At 46.9% G+C, this 18,835-nt stretch overlaps 1 protein-coding gene and 2 non-coding genes across 3 annotated transcripts; 1 reads left to right on the top strand and 2 right to left on the bottom strand.

Annotated features, from left to right (window-relative positions):
* Positions 1-3,442: 3,442 nt before the first annotated feature.
* Positions 3,443-3,546, bottom strand: LOC148081062 (U6 spliceosomal RNA). Its single transcript, XR_015711249.1, has one exon. It is a non-coding gene; the product is annotated as a U6 spliceosomal RNA (small nuclear RNA).
* Positions 3,547-12,446: 8,900 nt separating this feature from the next.
* LOC148081060 (uncharacterized) lies at positions 12,447-16,015 on the bottom strand. The gene is made up of 8 exons (XM_087788345.1): positions 15,698-16,015; positions 15,339-15,618; positions 14,925-15,161; positions 14,548-14,742; positions 14,232-14,455; positions 13,875-14,123; positions 13,282-13,703; positions 12,447-12,463 (listed from the first exon to the last, which is right to left on the bottom strand). The coding sequence occupies exons 6-8, from the start codon at positions 14,054-14,056 to the stop codon at positions 12,447-12,449; spliced, it is 621 nt and encodes a 206-aa protein (XP_087644471.1). The 5' UTR covers positions 14,057-14,123; positions 14,232-14,455; positions 14,548-14,742; positions 14,925-15,161; positions 15,339-15,618; positions 15,698-16,015.
* On the top strand, positions 12,585-12,687 carry LOC148081061 (U6 spliceosomal RNA). The gene has a single exon (XR_015711237.1). It is a non-coding gene; the product is annotated as a U6 spliceosomal RNA (small nuclear RNA).
* Positions 16,016-18,835: the final 2,820 nt, after the last annotated feature.

Raw genomic sequence — 18,835 nt, 5'->3', positions numbered from 1 at the left:
CCATCTCCTCTGAGGGACAGTAGACAATGTCTATTTTACCTTCATTTAATGCTTCACAAAGGAAGTGATATTTCACGTCAATATGTTTGGATCTTTGTCTATTCACTGGATTTTTGCTCAGTGCAATTGATCCTTGATTGTCTCCAAAGATCTTTGTGAAACTGTACAATCTTCCATCCATGCCACTTAACAGTTGTGTCAGATACCTACTTTCCTGAGTAGTGGTAGCCAAAGCAACATACTCTGCTTCACAAGTGGACAGAGCCACTGTGGGTTGTTTCCTGGTTTTCCAGGAGATTGCTGGGCCTTGTTCTGTAAGGCTGAAGCAATATCCTGTCGTGCTCCGACTATCTTCTGTTGAAGATGCCCAGTCTGAGTCACTGAATGCTATAAGATGTAAATCCTCCTCACTCTTCCTGAAACTTAACTCAAAATCAGAAGTACCCTTTAGGTATCTTAACACATGCTTTGCTGCAGTCAAGTGTTCTTCCTTTGGATTGGCTACTGTCCGTGACAGCTTGCTCACAATCCAGCTTATGTCTGGTCTGGTGCAAGTCATGGCATAGATCAGGCTACCAACAATTTCTCTATATTCTTTGTTATTTGTAATTTCATCATTTTCAGTCGTGGCATTTTCTATTTTTTGTTCACTTGGAGTGCGTCTTGGTTTACACTCTGACATCCCAAATCTTTCTAGTATTTTTGTGATGTAGCTTTTCTGGTGCATTTTGATTTCATGTCTATCTTGTGTAAATTGTATACCCAAAAAGTAGAATAATTTCCCCAGATCTTTCATTTTAAATCTACATTTCATGGTTTCCTTGAACTTGTTTAATGACTCATCATCGCTGGCAGCAATGATGAGATCATCCACCCAGATGATTACAATGATAGTGACATTCCCGCTCTGCTTTCTGTATACACAATGGTCAGACAGATTTCTTATAAAGTCATTTTGCTCGAGGTGGTAATTTAAAAGTTGGTACCAGTTTCTCCCTGATTGTTTAAGACCATAGAGCGACTTCTTTAATTTGTACATTAGCTTCTGTCCAGTCTCTGAAGTCTCCTCAAAACCTTCTGGTTGTTCTATGTAAATCTCTTCTTCTATTGGAGCATGCAAGTATGCCGTTTTCACGTCCATTTGATGGACAATGTATTCATTTTGAACCGCTATTTGCATAAGGGCACGCACTGAAGAGATATTGGCCGTTGGAGCGAAGGTTTCCTGATAATCTATTCCCTTTGTTTGGCTGTATCCCTTGGCTACATATCTGGCTTTGAAAATGTTTCCTTTTTCTGCAGATTCTTTAAGAGCATAAACCCATTTTCCCCCAACTGCAGTTTTGCCTTCCGGTAAAGGTGTATCATTTTCTTTGAGTGAGCAAATCTCCTCCCTCATTGCATGCTCCCATTTTGGTGCCTCAGGTGACATCTGTGCTTCACTGAAAGTTTGCGGTACTCCACATACGGTCCTGTAACAATAGTCTACGCTTATATTTATCAAATCCTCATCTCTTTCATCTGTTATATAAGTTATATAATCTTTAAGGTATTTCGGGGGTCTTCTCTCTCTCCTTGGGTAGCGAGTGCTGTCACTGTGTGACGGTTCTGACATCACACTCTCTTCCCCTTCATTTTCTTCATTTTGATTCTTTAACTCCATTTCTGGACCCTCTTTAATTTTATGATGTTCCTTTCCATAATCCTGATAATCATAATCTGATTCATTTGTTTGTGTTAGTTGCTCCGCATTTTTCTTTGTGATGAATTTCACCAATCTATGATTTGACACTCGTTCTTTGTCTGGATCATAAACCAAATATGCTGGGCTGTTTTTACTGTGCCCAACATATATGCCTTTTCCACATCTGGAGTCAAGTTTCTTGTGGTTGTGTTTGTATGTATAGCATCCTGATCCAAACACCCACATTTTGGATAGGTCCGGCCTTTTTCCTGTCAACATGAAGTAGGGAGTGTTTTTGGTCCTGTCACTGTAACACCTGTTTCGAATGTGAGCAGCATTTTGTACAGCATAAGGCCACAATCTTTTAGGTAACCCTTTTTCCAACAGTTGACACCTGGCCATGTCAAATAAAGTTCTCCATTGTCTCTCAGCTGTACCATTTTGATGGGGAGAATATGGACACGATGTTTCATGTCTAATGCCTTTGTCTCTCAGAAGTGACTGGAAAGCATTCCCTGTATATTCTGTTCCATTGTCCGATCTTATACATTTTACAGTCCCATACGGAGGACAATCTGCCAAGAACCTTTTAGTTGCTAATGCGGCATCACTCTTATTTTTAAGAAAGTAAACAGATATTGCCCCGGAAAAGTCATCTGTAAATGAAATTGCATATTTATGCCCGTCTAGACCGGTTGGTTCAATGGGACCTGCTAAATCTGTATGTACTAATTCAAGGGGCTGACTAGCTTTCACATCTGCCGTTCTGTTTCTGTTATTTGTAAATTTTCCTTCAGTGCATGTGTTACAGTCTATTTTACTGTTGCTGTCTGTGATCTGCATGCCCACCACCACATCAGGCAATTTCAATATATCATTTACATTGCAATGGCCCAATATCGTATGCCATGTTTTGACATCACAGGTTAAGTTTACCCTGTCATTGTACGTTTTCCCCCGGATAACCTCGTGTGTTTTCAAGTAGAACAATCTTTCGTGTTCCTCTAGAGGAAAAGATGTACCATCTTTAGCAACAAGTTCATTTTGTCCCTCTGCAAATGTCAATTTGGCTCCGTTACCTGTTGCTGCCTTCACGGAGAAGATGCTCTGGGGGTACGTTGGGATGTGTAAGGCTCTCTGCAGTGTGGTTGTGACCCACTTTCCCTTGGAGTCCTGTATCATCACCTCTGCGTCACCTCGCTTGAGCGCCACCCTGTTCCTCCGTCTTCCATCAGCAAGCTCCATGTAGTGTTTGACCGGGTCAAACGACGCATCAAAGCGAGTAAACTTGTCCTTGTCCGTTATGATGTGTGACGTAGCTCCACAGTCCACCATCAGCCCATTCCTTCGTATGGTTGCTGTAGTCGCGGTAAAAGCAAATGTTTGTTCGTCCTCGTCATATCGCTGCTTCTCCGCTGTCTGTTTTGCGCCATCTCTGTTTGTTCTCCTCCTGCACGTCTCGTCGGTGTGTGTGGAGCTCCTGTGGTAACTGCACCACTGCTCCTTTTGAGGATTTTCCTCCACACACTCAAACCCAAAGCATTTTCGTGCGGCATCATGCCTTCAGGTGCTTGGGTCTCGTTGGCGTGTGGGCAGTAATGGCTAGTCACTGCCTATCTTCTCCTGGCCCCAAGCTTACAAGCTCACTTTTACTCAAAACCCAGCCCGAGGATCTTTCAGACTTACCCCTCCGACCTATAGACTCCTGCCCTGCCCTCTTTTCGTGCTATCCCCTGGGCCGCACACTGATCGAAATGAAAAATTAAGGAATGCTTCACGAATTTGCGTGTCATCCTTGCGCTCAGTGGCGCCTGATCTTCTCTGTTAATGTTCCACATTCGTTCCACATGTTGACCAATCACCTCTCTACCTCGTTCCCAATGTTTTCCAAATTGTTCCAAATTGTCCCAGAGCTAGCCAAATGTTGACCAATCACGGCTCTCCCTCGTTCCAAATCTGAGATCGGCAATCTTGTTTCACTACATACAGTGCCTTGCGAAAGTATTCGGCCCCCTTGAACCTTTCAACATTTCAGGCTTCAAACATAAAGATATAAAATTTTAATTTTTTGTCATGAATCAACAACAAGTGGGACACAATCGTGAAGTGGAACGAAATTTATTGGATAATTTAAACTTTTTTAACAAATAAAAAACTGAAAAGTGGGGCGTGCAATATTATTCGGCCCCCTTGCGCTAATACTTTGTAGCGCCACCTTTTGCTGTAATTACAGCTGCAAGTCGCTTGGGGTATGTCTCTATCAGTTTTGCACATCGAGAGACTGGAATTCTTGCCCATTCTTCCTTGCAAAACAGCTCGAGCTCAGTGAGGTTGGATGGAGAGCGTTTGTGAACAGCAGTCTTCAGCTCTTTCCACAGATTCTCGATTGGATTCAGGTCTGGACTTTGACTTGGCCATTCTAACACCTGGATACGTCTATTTGTGAACGATTCCATTGTAGATTTGGCTTTATGTTTTGGATCATTGTCCTGTTGGAAGATAAATCTCCGTCACAGTCTCAGGTCTTTTGCAGACTCCAACAGGTTTTCTTCCAGAATGGTCCTGTATTTGGCTCCATCCATCTTCCCATCAATTTTAGCCATCTTCCCTGTCCCTGCTGAAGAAAAGCAGGCCCAAACCATGATGCTGCCACCACCATGTTTGACAGTGGGGATGGTGTGTTCAGGGTGATGAGCTGTGTTGCTTTTACGCCAAACATATCGTTTTGCATTGTGGCCAAAAAGTTCGATTTTGGTTTCATCTGACCAGAGCACCTTCATCCACATGTTTGGTGTGTCTCCCAGGTGGCTTGTGGCAAACTTTAAACGAGACTTTTTATGGATATCTTTGAGAAATGGCTTTCTTCTTGCCACTCTTCCATAAAGGCCAGATTTGTGCAGTGCACGACTGATTGTTGTCCTATGGACAGACTCTCCCACCTCAGCTGTAGTTATCTGCAGTTCATCCAGAGTGATCATGGGCCTCTTGGCTGCATCTCTGATCAGTCTTCTCCTTGTTTGAGATGAAAGTTTGGAGGGACGGCCGGGTCTTGGTAGATTTGCAGTGGTCTGATACTCCTTCCATTTCAATATAATTGCTTGCACAGTGCTCCTTGAGATGTTTAAAGCTTGGGAAATCTTTTTGTATCCAAATCCGGCTTTAAACTTCTCCACAACAGTATCTCGGACCTGCCTGGTGTGTTCCTTTGTCTTCATGGTTCTCTCTGCGCTTTAAACAGAACCCTGAGACTATCAAAGAGCAGGTGCATTTATACGGAGACTTGATTACACACAGGTGCATTCTATTTATCATCATCAGTTTAAATTATCCAATAAATTTCGTTCCACTTCACGATTGTGTCCCACTTGTTGTTGATTCATGACAAAAAATTAAAATTTTATATCTTTATGTTTGAAGCCTGAAATGTGGCGAAATGTTGAAAGGTTCAAGGGGGCCGAATACTTTCGCAAGGCACTGTACATGTGAAGCCTCATTATATTTCTGTCAATCTGTTTGCATAACCTTATCACCTGTATTTGTTCGGGTGACACGTGCTGAGTGTTCTATTCAATAAAGGTCAAGCCCGAACACTCAGGAAACGTGTCAATAACTTCTGTCTGTAACTTTCCACTCTAATGTGACAAGTCAATTGTCAGTAGTTTTCCATCCATCACCACCCCAGGAGTCAGACATAACACCAACTGAATGTTACCTTATAAGGACTTGTGTGCAACAGTAGACAACGACCTTGTAAGAATATATGCGCATGTTTTCACACTCGTAACTCAGAGCTCTGTACACCTCTCGTTGTTATGCGTCTTGTGTAACATCTTTAATAAATCTTTTTGCCAGACTATATTGGACCGGACTTTGTCTCTCACTAACTCAAGGATCCAACGAATCTTCAAGACTACTTCACATGCTAAGCGGCTATTTTCTCTCTTTTTCAGTATATCCAATCGGATTTCTAATTTTTTCTCTGCGTACATCGGTAAGTGTCTGGAACATTCCTATGTAAAAATTATCTTCTAATTGTCTTTTATTTTTTTATTATGAGCCTCGAAAGATTTCTCCATTCACTTAGCATTGGTATGTGTATTCGCTATAGTGTAATAAGAATGTTCTCGTGACAATGTGGCATGATTCTATTCATTTATTTTATGTCTGGTTGTATTTTTAAGCCCGAAAAAATGTTTGTTTTGGTGAGCGATATTACGAGCATTGTAATGCTAATGCATTGCAGATGATAGCAAGGTGTTATAGTTGATGTACAAATGCTTTTTACGATTATTTTAACGGTGATTTTTGGTGAAAACAGTTAAATATTCACCAATAAAATACCGCATTGTCGTATCTAAGCATATATTTTCATTATTCATAATAAATCAATATAAAACATAATCAATGACAAGAACAAATCAAACAACATTAATCAGTTACATTTTCGGCCTAGTCAATTTATATTACTAGATCTGCCAATGATAAATACATCAATATATTCGATTCTGTAGCACTTGACATTTGTTTATACAGGTTTACATAAATCAGGGTGTACCTGGTATCAATTGCAGGTAAGTGTTTATGACAAATATGTTGTTAAATGTGATATACAATCTGGGGACCTTGCCAATGTTATGGTATACTATTACCTTGTCTCTAACAGCTAATATTATGCTTTTTTTTTTCAATTTTTTTTTCAGGATAACTAGTACTTATTGTTTCTATTATATTTTCAGTAATGGGGTCGAAGCCTACCTTCAAGAGACTCAGCAGCGGGGCCCTAGTGTTGGGGTATTCCGAAGAGGCACGTAGAGTGGCTGCTCGTAATAAAGCACGCGCATCTGCTGTAGTCTGCCAGTCTGGCGACATCGTCAGGAAGAACGCCGTCAGCGAGGTCAGTCAAGGTGGTGGTGATGTCGACGACAGACTCCTCGTCCTGGCTCATCACCGGCTGCAGTTCGGAGTGTACCGCGGCGAGTCATTCAAGTGGCTTGTGGAGAATGGCTTGGGATACGCTGCCTGGATGGTCGACAACCTCCGGGGAGAAAGACCGGTCAACACTCCCCTGAGCCAGAACAAGATGGCCTTCAAGGACTACCTCCTGTCCTTTGACGAGGGTAAGGAGGTTGTCGATGCGAAGGAGAGGCAGCGTATCGGCAAGGAGAAGGCCGCCGACAGCCGTCCTCCTCCATCAGCCGCCAGTCAGCGGAGCCAAGCAGTCATTCTGTCCTCATCTCAGCTCTCCTCTCTTCTGGTGGGTCGCGCCTTGTCACCAGGGGCCATTAGGAGCCGGCTTCAGAAGATGAAGATGACACCGTCGAGTGCAAAGTCTACAGGTGATACATTTACACTACTTCAAGCAATAACCTTTACTATGATGAAATCAAAAATTAGTAATGATAATTCATATTCATATCAATGTTGAATGTGTGTTTTTCAGCCAGCCCTGCGCTTGACGACAGTCAGGACAGTGACCTGGTCACAGCCATGGAGGCGTATGAGTCTGCTCATGCAGATACATCAGGTAATATACACACAATAAACAGTGTTAACATATACAAACTTAGTCATATTCAGAAAGTTGTTATGTTCTACGACGCTGAACCCAAGAGCAGACAGAGGCGAAGTTCCAGAGAGTACAAAAAGGTGTTTATTGGATGAAGGGGAAGCAGGTAGTTGAAGGGGAAGCCGGAGGGAGAGCGAGATCGGCGAGCTGGAGTGAGGGATCCGAGTTACTGCAGAAAGAGGAACAAAAGTTAGATGAGGTCCGAAAAAACAACAAAAGACTTGAGTATGAGAACGAGGTAACAAATAAACTGAGCCAGTCACGTATAGTTACCACGGTAGAGTGAAGTACGATCTGGCACCGACTGCGGGGAATCCAAGGGTTTATGAATGGGGATCAGGAACAGGTGAGCATGATTGCTGATGAGGACCAGGTGTGAGGTGAGATGACAGGAGGAGTGGCAGACAAGGGGGAATTGTGGTAATTTTAATTATGTTTTAAGTAAAATGGATAAAGTAATTGATATAATTTAAAATGAAGCATATACCTGTTCATTTTAAAGGTTAATTATCTGGTAATAATATGTATATGTTGTAACATGCATGTTTGTTTACACACTTGATCATGTGTTTTAGCCCGTATTGCTGTATGCAGCGTTGAGGCATCCTCCGCTGCTACAGCTGTTGGTGTGACACCTGACAAGCCGGCCGCAGTGTCCAGTCGTCCGCCTGCGCCCGCCATCGAATCTATCCCACTTAGACAAGTGGATGGTATGACAGGCTATTATATTACCGTTACTTGCATTAGAAAATACAAGTAAATCAGAAGTTATAACATCTGAATCTTAATATTTTTGATTACATTATTATTATTCTATTTTTATATTATAAATACAAGATAATGAATTTTTTTTTTTAAAGAATGTGGTATTATCAACCTACTTTAGTATAGATTTGTATAAACTGTACTTGACAGACATCATACTGCCAGAGGGGTGGAGGAAGTCACTTCCCGCTGCCGACCACCACTGGGTCTCCAAGGCGCTCTTCAAGCTGTCTTCGCGGAAGAAGGCAGAGCTGGCCTGGGAGCGCGTGGACCGCCTGTGGTGGCACCCCCCTCAGACCGCCCTCATCCCCAGCCAGCTGCCCAGACCTGACCGCTACTTCGCTCAGCGCCTCCTGCTGTGGATGCCGCGTAAGCTGTGGCAGGTGCGTCTGTCCTGCCCCGACCCGTCCTGTCAGGACCACCAGCTTACGTCGGCCGGCCTCTATCCGCGCGTCCGTCAGGTCCTTGATATCGACGGCTTCTACCACCTCGCCGCCGAGTACCTGGAGTGCACCAAGTGCAAAAAGAAGCTCATCAGCTGGAGCGGCGCCATCACTCGCCAGCTGGACATCGGTCACCGCGTCCAGTTCCCCATTCTGCTGACTTACCAGTCCGCCTGTGACATGCGCGTCGCCAAGCTGTTGCGCCAACGCGGACTCGGGAACAGCGCCAGCCAGCTCCGCCACAAGCTGATGGAGCAGCACAGCGAGATGTGGTCTCAGCGCGTGGTGCACTACCTGACCGACTGCCAGAGTTTCACTGACGCCAACAGCCGCAACCTTCTCGTCAGGCCCGACGTCAGCGACCCCCCTGCCATGACTGATATTCCGGGCTACAAGTGGCTGCAGACGGTCTACTGCAACGACGTGATCATGCGCCTGGATGAGGTAAAGGGCGCCATCACCTCTGTCTTCGGCAAGGTGCTGAAGCTGGACTCCACCAAGAAGGTTGTGAAGAAGCTGGCAGGGCACAGTGCCGGCACCGCATCGTGGGCCACCAACGTGGGTAATGAGTACGGCCAGGTGCTCATGAGCGTCCTCACCGCCAGTGAGGGGTACGGCCTCGGTCCCATGGCCACCGGCATCATGGCCCACTACACGACCGCAACTGTTGCGGGAAGTCTCTGCGTGACATGTTCAAAGACTGGCCTGACCTTGGCATCCGTCTGGACGTCTGGCACTTCATGCGGCGCTTCTCGTCCGGATGTACCACGGACTCGCACCAGTTGTACGGTGTCTTCATGAGCCGCCTCTCCGCCTGCATCTTTGAGTGGAGCAACGAGGATGTGCAGCGCCTGCGGGAAGCTAAGCGTGCCGAGCTCCAGGCACAGAAGATCCTGAACCCCAGCGATTCAGACGTCTGGTCCCGCATCACCCGAAGCAAGCTGTCGTCCCACTGCAGGCGGAAGACACGCGGCGCCGAGGAGACCACCCAGCTCATCCAGCAGCTTCTCGACACCTTCGACGGGGAGCAGGGTCGCGACACCCTGGGTGTCCCGCTGCTGGATTCAGAGCGCATCTGGGACATCTGGCTGAGCCAAAAACGCCACGTCGCCTGTATCCAGGACCCGGTGGGTTTCTCCCTCTACACGGAGACCCACAAACAGAAGAAGGGGGGTATGCTGCTGCTGCCCGTGTTCAGATGCGCCCGAGGATCAACCTCCCTGGAGTCATTCGACCTCCACCTGAACAGGTTTATTCCAGGAACGAGCGCTAGCGGCATGCATTTCCAGGCGTATCTGCTCGAGGGCCTGGTGCGCTGGAATGAAGACCGAGCTGCTGCCGCCGTTACACAGATGGAGGTCACGCCGTCTGCGTCCACGCTCCACTACAGCGGCCTGCTCAAGAAGGCTACCAACACCCTCAGCAGTGGCGTACTTGGTAGACAGTTTAATGCATCATACTGCGGGCCTCGATAGTACACTGGTAAATATTCTATAATCATTAACTTATTTTGTCAACCTTAGGGAAATGTATATATATATATTTATATATATATATATGTATACATGTAAATATAAATACATATATAAATACATTTATATATAAATAGATCATGTAGTTTAAGAATTGAATGATCAATATTTCTCAGTGCCTGTATTTTGTCACACACAGGTGAGCTGATAGGTATTGAATACCTGTACAGCCAGACTGGAGAGGTCCTGCAGGACTACACGCTGGACCCTGACAGCGACGAGTCCACACGCCTGGATGCCTGTCTCCAAGATGAGGATGAAGGGTTTGAGGAGGCCAGTCCTTTTAAGGACCCCACCGTCTCCACCTACGACGTGGAACATTGCCCTTCCGTCCCGCCACGCCGCCACACAGACCCGACCCCACCTTCTGCACTGTCAGAAGATTGTAAGACTTATTTTATGTCTTTGTTTTCTTTTTTATTTATTATCAATGAAAATTTAAGTTATATTATTCATATATTTTATATGCAGATTAAAAATAAATTATATACTGTATATAATTATATTGATATATCCTATGAAAATATATATATTTTTAAAGTATAATCAGCCTATTTTTGTAACAGCTGAGTGTAGGTCACGCAAGAGTAGACGCCAGCTATTCAGGGGATCAGCGTCGCCAAGACCCGCCAGGCGGTGAGGATTCGATGCCCCCTCCTGCTGTGACCACACCAGAACCGTTACCCTCCCCGGTAACGCCTACCCCGTCCGTAGGTACACCACCGGCTCATCTATCGCCAGAGGTAAATCCAATACAAACTCATGGTATCTTATCAAAATAATTTATTCAATATGGATTTATTCAATATGCATGGCAACATTTTTATGCATTGGTATAATTGTTATTCAGGACTCCGTGGACCGTAACAACGCACCCGGTTACGGTAACGTAGAGGCCCTGGCGAGATGTCTCTTTTCACTAAGAGGACAAGATGAGCCGTTGACCAACGCCCAGGCCGCCCAGATCATCGCCTTGTGGAGGAACCTGGACGACTATGACAAGCGGGCCACCCAGTTCTCCCCGCGTCACAGGTCCAAGTCTGGCGGTCGATTCAAGACCAGCAAGTCGCCCGTTGCCCCTGGTGTTGATAGCACCAAGAGGTCAGTGTTCGAATATTCTAATCTGTGATAATTATGCATGGCTTATATTACATATACTGCACTATATGACGTGTCTTAAATTAAATATATTAACAAATATTACACTAGTATAAATTACATTAATTTATTGACAATTAGGATTGATAGTGTGGGTTTATTACAGATGTTTCCTGGGACAGAACACCGGTCCTGCACAATGGCCAGATTGCAATCGCTACGTCGAGTGCCTGATGGTGAAGTTGTGCGAGGCAAATCCTTCCCCCGTCCGTAAGGAGGGCGCCACCGTCCAGCGTTGGACACTCATTTGCCGCGCCTACCGCAAGGTTCGCCAGAAGGTGCTCGACAATGCACTGGTCATGCAGGAGACATCGCTACAGCTGGTGGAGATAAATCAGACCACTCTGACACAATGGTAATTCATCACATCTATTATCACATCAAAACTAACCTTTTTTTTATAATTGACAAGTCAAATAATAATATACTCGTTTTATTCTTAATGCATCTTATTGCATATTCAAGTGGGTTTAAAATTTCGTGTATATAAACTTGCTTATTAAATGTTTATCATTTCATTACTACAGGCACAACCGCAGATCCAAACGAGAGGAGAGGCAGCTCTTGGAGCAGGGGATTACTCTGCCTCCGCCCCCGCCCTGTGCCGCCCGACCGCTGCCGCCACCCGTACAACGCGTGGCAGTCATGCCCCAGCCACCTCTGCCCCAGCCGTTCATCTTCACGCTGCCGCCCAACACCGCTGGACAAGACCACTCCTTCAGGCCGCCGCTTCTGCTGCCCTGGGTTGCTCACGTAGTCCCTGCTTCTGGTACCACAGGACCCCCGGTCGAGCCTCTGCTCCCGGTCGCTACGGTCCCCCTGCCAACGTCCAGCGTTCCACGGTCCACAAGGTGGTATCAGAAGAAAAAACGTGAACGCGAAGAAGCCGGGATTGTCTGCAAGAAGTATCAGCGAGGCAACGTGAAGATGATGTGTCGGCGCTGCGGGAAAGAGTGTGCTACAGACAGCCACAGGCAGTACTATGGTAACTGGTACTGCCAAGAGACCGCGGGTATGCCGTACCAACATTGGCTCCTGCAGTTCGCCGACAAGGGATACGGGAAGAAGAGGAGCCAAGCCCTTAAATAAAGCAGAGGGGAATGTTTAAAACAGATATGAAATCAATTCAAAAATGATGAATACCCTAATAAAATGAAATAAAACCCCAAATCCCTCTTCTGGTTGTCTGTCTGTCTCTGTCTGTGTATCTGTCTGTCTATCTGTCTCTCCCTCTCTGTTTGTCTCTGTCTGTCTGTCTGTCTGTCTGTAGGCAAAACTGCAGTTGGGGGAAAATGGGTTCATGCTCTTAAAGAATCTGCAGAAAAAGGAAACATTTTCAAAGCTTTCTGAGAGCCTCTGCTCCACTCTCAACTGGCCCCTAAAAGACACAGAGAAGTGACTACCTAAATGTTCCCGTTCACAGATTGGCACTGGTCGTAACAGTTCGCTGTTACATCAATTAAAATTGGAACGATACAGAGAAGATTAGCATGGCCCCTGCGCAGAGAATGCGGTGCAATGTTCTCTGTCAATGTTTGTAGCGTGTGGTGTAAAATTTGTCTTAGAGAGATGTAGAAAATGTAGCTAAAACCTGTAGAAATTCAGCCATTCACACATACTGATGGGAGTAGGCTGCACACTTGCGCCAAGTTCACTATCAGGAGCAATCAGGGTAAAGTGCCTTGTCCGGAACCGGCAACCTTTCGGTCCGAAGGCAACCACTCTACCATCTGAGCTATGTTGACCCTTTTAAATTTATTAATTTATTTTTTTCGACCTTATTAAGTTTAATGCTCTGTAAAATAGTTTGTATGTATTGATATGTGTAGATCTATTGGACTAATCATTATTTTATACATTGAAAGAGAGATGAGAGAGAGAGAGACAGAGAGAGAGAGAGACAGACGGTCAGACAGACAGAGACAAACAGAGAGGGAGAGACAGATAGACAAACAGATACACAGACAGAGACAGACAGACAACCAGAAGAGGGATTTGGGGTTTTATTTCATTTTATTATTGTATTCATCATTTGTTTTAAACATTCCCCTCTGCTTTTTTTAAGGGCTTGGCTCCTCTTCTTCCCGTAACCCTTGTCGGCGAATTGCAGGAGCCACTGTTGGTAAGGCATACCCGCGGTCTCTTGGCAGTACCAGTTACCATAGTACTGCCTGTGGCTGTCTGTAGCACGCTCTTTCCCGCAGCGCCGACACATCATCTTCACGTTGCCTCGCTGATACTTCTTGCAGACAATCCCGGCTTCTTCGCGTTCACGTTTTTTCTTCTGATACCACCTGGTGGACCGTGGAACGCTGGACGGTGGCAGGGGGACCGTAGCGACCGGGAGCAGAGGCTCGACCCGGGGTCCTGTGGTACCAGTAGCAGGGACAACGTGAGCAACCCAGGGCAGAAGAAGCGGGGGCCTGAAGGAGTGGGCTTGTCCAGCGGTGTTGGGCGGCAACGTGAAGATGAAGGCGGCACAGGGCGGGGGCGGAGGCAGAGTAATCCCCTGCTCCAAGAGCTGCCTCTCCTCCTGTTTGGATCTGCGGTTGTGCCTGTAGTAATGAAATGATAAACATTTAATAAGCAAGTTTATATACACAAAATTTTAAACCCACTTGAATATGTAATAAGATGCATTAAGAATAAAACGAGTATATTATTATTTGACTTGTCAATCATTAAAAAAAGTTAGTTTTGATGTGATAATAGATGTGATGAATTACCATTGTGTCAGAGTGGTCTGATTTATCTCCACCAGCTGTAGCGATGTCTCCTGCATGACCAGTGCATTGTCGAGCACCTTCTGGCGAACCTTGCGGTAGGCGCGGCAAATGAGTGTCCAACACTGGACGGTGGCGCCCTCCTTACGGACAGGGGAAGGATTTGCCTCGCACAACTTCACCATCAGGCACTCGACGTAGCGATTGCAATCTGGCCATTGTGCAGGACCGGTGTTCTGTCCCAGGAAACATCTGTAATAAACCCACACAATATATTTAATTTAAGACATGTCATATAGTGCAGTAAATGTAATATAAGCCATGCATAATTATCACAGATTAGAATATTCAAACACTGACCGCTTGGTGCTATCAACACCAGGGGCAACGGGCGACTTGGACCTGTGACGCGGGGAGAACTGGGTGGCCCGCTTGTCATAGTCGTCCAGGTTCCTCCACAAGGCGATGATCCGGGCGGCCTGGGCGTTGGTCAACGGCTCATCTTGTCCTCCTAGGGAAAAGAGACATCTCGCCAGGGCCTCTACGTTACCGTAACCGGGCACGTTGTTACGGTCCACGGAGTACTGAATAACAATTATACCAATGCATAAAAATGTTGCCATGCATATTGAATAAATTATTTTGATAAGATACCATGAGTTTGTATTGGATTTACCTCTGGCGATAGACGAGCCGGTGGTGTACCTACGGACGGGGTAGGCGTTACCGGGGAGGGTAACGGTTCTGGTGTGGTCACAGCAGGAAGGGGGCATCAAATCCTCACCGCACACCGCGGCAGGTTGCCTGGCGGGTCTTGGCGACGCTGATCCCCTGTATAGCTGGCGTCTACGCTTGCGTGACCTACACTCAGCTGTTACAAAAATAAACAAGGCTGATTATACTTTAAAAAAAAAACATATTTTCATAGGATATATCAATGTAATTATATATATAATTTATTTTCTATCTGCATATAAAATATATGAATAATATAACTTAAATTTTCATTGATAATAAATAAAAAAGAAAACAAAGACATAAAATAAGTCTTACAATCTTCTGACAGTGCAGTCGGGTCTGTGTGGCGGCGTGGCGGGACGGAAGGGCGAGGTTCCACGTCGTAGGTGGAGACGGTGGGGTCCTTAAAAGGACTGGCCTCCTCAAACCCTTCATCCTCATCTTGGAGACAGGCATCCAGGCGTGCGGACTCGTCGCTGTCAGGGTCCAGCGTGTAGTCCTGCAGGACCTCTCCAGTCTGGCTGTACAGGTATTCAATACCTATCAGCTCACCTGTGTGTGACAAAATACAGGCAGTGAGAAATATTGATCATTCAATTCTTAAACTACATGATCTATTTATATATAAATGTATTTATATATATATATATATATATATATATATATATATATATATATATACATTTCCCTAAGGTTGACAAAATAAGTTAATGATTATAGAATATTTACCAGTGTACTGTCGAGGCCCGCAGTATGATGCATTTAACTGTCTACCAAGTACGCCACTGCTGAGGGTGTTGGTAGCCTTCTTGAGCAGGCCGCTGTAGTGGAGCGTGGACGCGGCATGACCTCCATCTGTGTCACGGCGGCAGCAGCTCGGTCTTCATTCCAGCGCACCAGGCCCTCGAGCAGATACGCCTGGAAATGCATGCCGCTAGCGCTCGTTCCTGGAATAAACCTGTTCAGGTGGAGGTGGAACGACTCCAGGGAGGTTGATCCTCGGGCGCACCTGAACACGGGCAGCAGCATACTTTCAGCATACTTACATTCTTCTGTTTGTGGGTCTCCGTGTAGAGGGAGAAACCCACCGGGTCCTGGATACAGGCGACGTGGCGTTTTTGGCTCAGCCAGATGTCCCAGATGCGCTCTGAATCCAGCAGCGGGACACCCAGGGTGTCGCGACCCTGCTCCCCGTCGAAGGTGTCGAGAAGCTGCTGGATGAGCTGGGTGGTCTCCTCGGCGCCGCGCATCTTCCGCCTGCAGTGGGACGACAGCTCGCTCCGGGTGATGCGGGACCAGACGTCTGAATAGCTGGGGTTCAGGATCTTCTGTGCCTGGAGCTCGGCACGCTTAGCTTCCCGGAGGCGCTGCACATCCTCGGTGCTCCACTCGAAGATGCAGGCGGAGAGGCGACTCATGAAGACACCGTACAACTGGTGCGAGTCCGTGGTACATCCGGACTTGAAGCGCCGAATGAAGTGCCAGATGTCCAGACGGATGCCAAGGTCAGGCCAGTCTTTAAACATGTCACCCAGAGACTTCCCGCAACAGTCGCGGTCCACGTAGAGAAGACGCGGCGGGTCCACTCCAGCTGACGTGTAGCGGGCCATGATGCCGGTGGCCATGGGACCGAGGCCGTACCCCTCACTGGCGGTGAGGACGCTCATGAGCACCTGGCCGTACTCATTACCCACGTTGGTGGCCCACGATGCGGTGCCGGCGCTGTGCCCTGCCAGCTTCTTCACAACTTTCTTGGTCGAGTCCAGCTTCAGCACCTTGCCGAAGACAGAGGTGATGGCGCCCTTTACCTCATCCAGGCGCATGATCACATCGTTGCAGTAGACCGTCTGCAGCCACTTGTAGCCCGGAATATCAGTCATGGCAGGGGGGTCGCTGACGTCGGGCCTGAGAAGGTTGCGGCTGTTGGCGTCGGTGAAACTCTGGCAGTCGGTCAGGTAGTGCACCACGCGCTGAGACCACATCTCGCTGTGCTGCTCCATCAGCTTGTGGCGGAGCTGGCTGGCGCTGTTCCCGAGTCCGCGTTGGCGCAACAGCTTGGCGACGCGCATGTCACAGGCGGACTGGTAAGTCAGCAGAATGGGGAACTGGACGCGGTGACCGATGTCCAGCTGGCGAGTGATGGCGCCGCTCCAGCTGATGAGCTTCTTTTTGCACTTGGTGCACTCCAGGTACTCGGCGGCGAGGTGATAGAAACTGTCGATATCGAGGACCTGACGGACGCGCGGATAGAGGCCGGCCGACGTAAGCTGGTGGTCCTGACAGGACGGGTCGGGGCAGGACAGACGCACCTGCCACAGCTTATGCGGCATCCACAGCAGGAGGCGCTGAGCGAAGTAGCGGTCAGGTCTGGGCAGCTGGCTGGGGATGAGGGCGGCCTGAGGGGGGTGCCACCACAGGCGGTCCACGCGCTCCCAGGCCAGCTCTGCCTTCTTCCGCGAAGACAGCTTGAAGAGCGCCTTGGATACCCAGTGGTGGTCGGCAGCGGGAAGTGACTTCCTCCACCCCTCTGGCAGTATGATGTCTGTCAAGTACAGTTTATACAAATTTATACTAAAGTCGGTTGATAATACCACATTCTTTAAAAAAAAAAATTCATTATCTTGTATTTATAATATAAAAATAGAATAATAATAATGTAATCAAAAATATTAAGATTCAGATGTTATAACTTCTGATTTACTTGTATTTTCTAATGCAAGTAACGGTAATATAATAGCCTGTCATACCATCCACATGTCTAAGTGGGATAGACTCGTTGGCGGGCGCAGGCGGACGACTGGACACTGCGGCCGGCTTGTCAGGTGTCACACCAACAGCTGTAGCAGCGGAGGATGCCTCAACGCTGCATACAGCAATACGGGCTAAAACACATGATACAAGTGTGTAAACAAACATGCATGTTACAACATATACATATTATTACCAGATAATTAACCTTTAAAATGAACAGGTATATGCTTCAATTTAAATTATATCAATTGCGCCAGATCGTACTTCACTCTACCGTGGTAACTATACGTGACTGGCTCAGTTTATTTGTTACCTCGTTATCGTACTCAAGTCTCTTGTTGTTTTTTCGGACCTCATCTAACTTTTGTTCCTCTGCCTGCAGTAACTCGGATCCCTCGCTCTCCCTCCGGCTTCCCCTTCAACTACCTGCTTCCCCTTCATCCAATAAACCCCTTTTTGTACTCTCTGGAACTTCGCCTCTGTCTGCTCTTGGGTTCAGCATCGTAGAACATAACAACTTTCCGAATATGACTAAGGTTGTATATATGTTAACACTGTTTATTGTGTGTATATTACCTGATGTATCTGCATGAGCAGACTCATACGCCTCCATGGCTGTGACCAGGTCACTGTCCTGACTGTCGTCAAGCGCAGGGCTGGCTGAAAAACACACATTCAACATTGATATGAATATGAATTATCATTACTAATTTTTGATTTCATCATAGTAAAGGTTATTGCTTGAAGTAGTGTAAATGTATCACCTGTAGACTTTGCACTCGACGGTGTCTTCTTCATCTTCATCTTCTGAAGCCGGCTCCTAATGGCCCCTGGTGACAAGGCGCGACCCACCAGAAGAGAGGAGAGCTGAGATGAGGACAGAACGACCGCTTGGCTCCGCTGACTGGCGGCTGATGGAGGAGGACGGCTGTCGGCGGCCTTGACCTTGCCGATACGCTGCCTCTCCTTCGCATCGACAGCCTCCTTACCCTCGTCAAAGGACAGGAGGTAGTCCTTGAAGGCCATCTTGTTCTGGCTCAGGGGAGTGTTGACCGGTCTTTCTCCCCGGAGGTTGTCGACCATCCAGGCAGCGTATCCCAAGCCATTCTCCACAAGCCACTTGAATGTCTGGCCACGGTACACTCCGAACTGCAGCCGGTGATGAGCCAGGACGAGGAGTCTGTCGTCGACATCACCACCACCCTGACTGACCTCGCTGACGGCGTTCTTCCTGACGATCTCGCCAGACTGGCAGACTACAGCAGATGCGCGTGCTTTATTACGAGCAGCCACTCTATGTGCCTCTTCGGAATAGCCCAACACTAGGGCCCCGCTGCTGAGTCTCTTGAATGTAGGCTTCGACCCCATTACTGAAATGAATCCTGAAAAAAAAAGCATAATATTAGCTGTCAGAGACAAGGTAATAGTATACCATAACATTGGCAAGGTCCCCAGATTGTATATCACATTTAACA

This window comes from Callionymus lyra, chromosome 4 (genome assembly GCF_982586985.1).
Source record: "Callionymus lyra chromosome 4, fCalLyr1.hap1.1, whole genome shotgun sequence".
Taxonomy (NCBI): Eukaryota; Metazoa; Chordata; class Actinopteri; order Syngnathiformes; family Callionymidae; genus Callionymus; species Callionymus lyra.
Note: the sequence above shows the minus strand (reverse complement) of the source record. Positions and strands in the feature narration are given on the sequence as shown.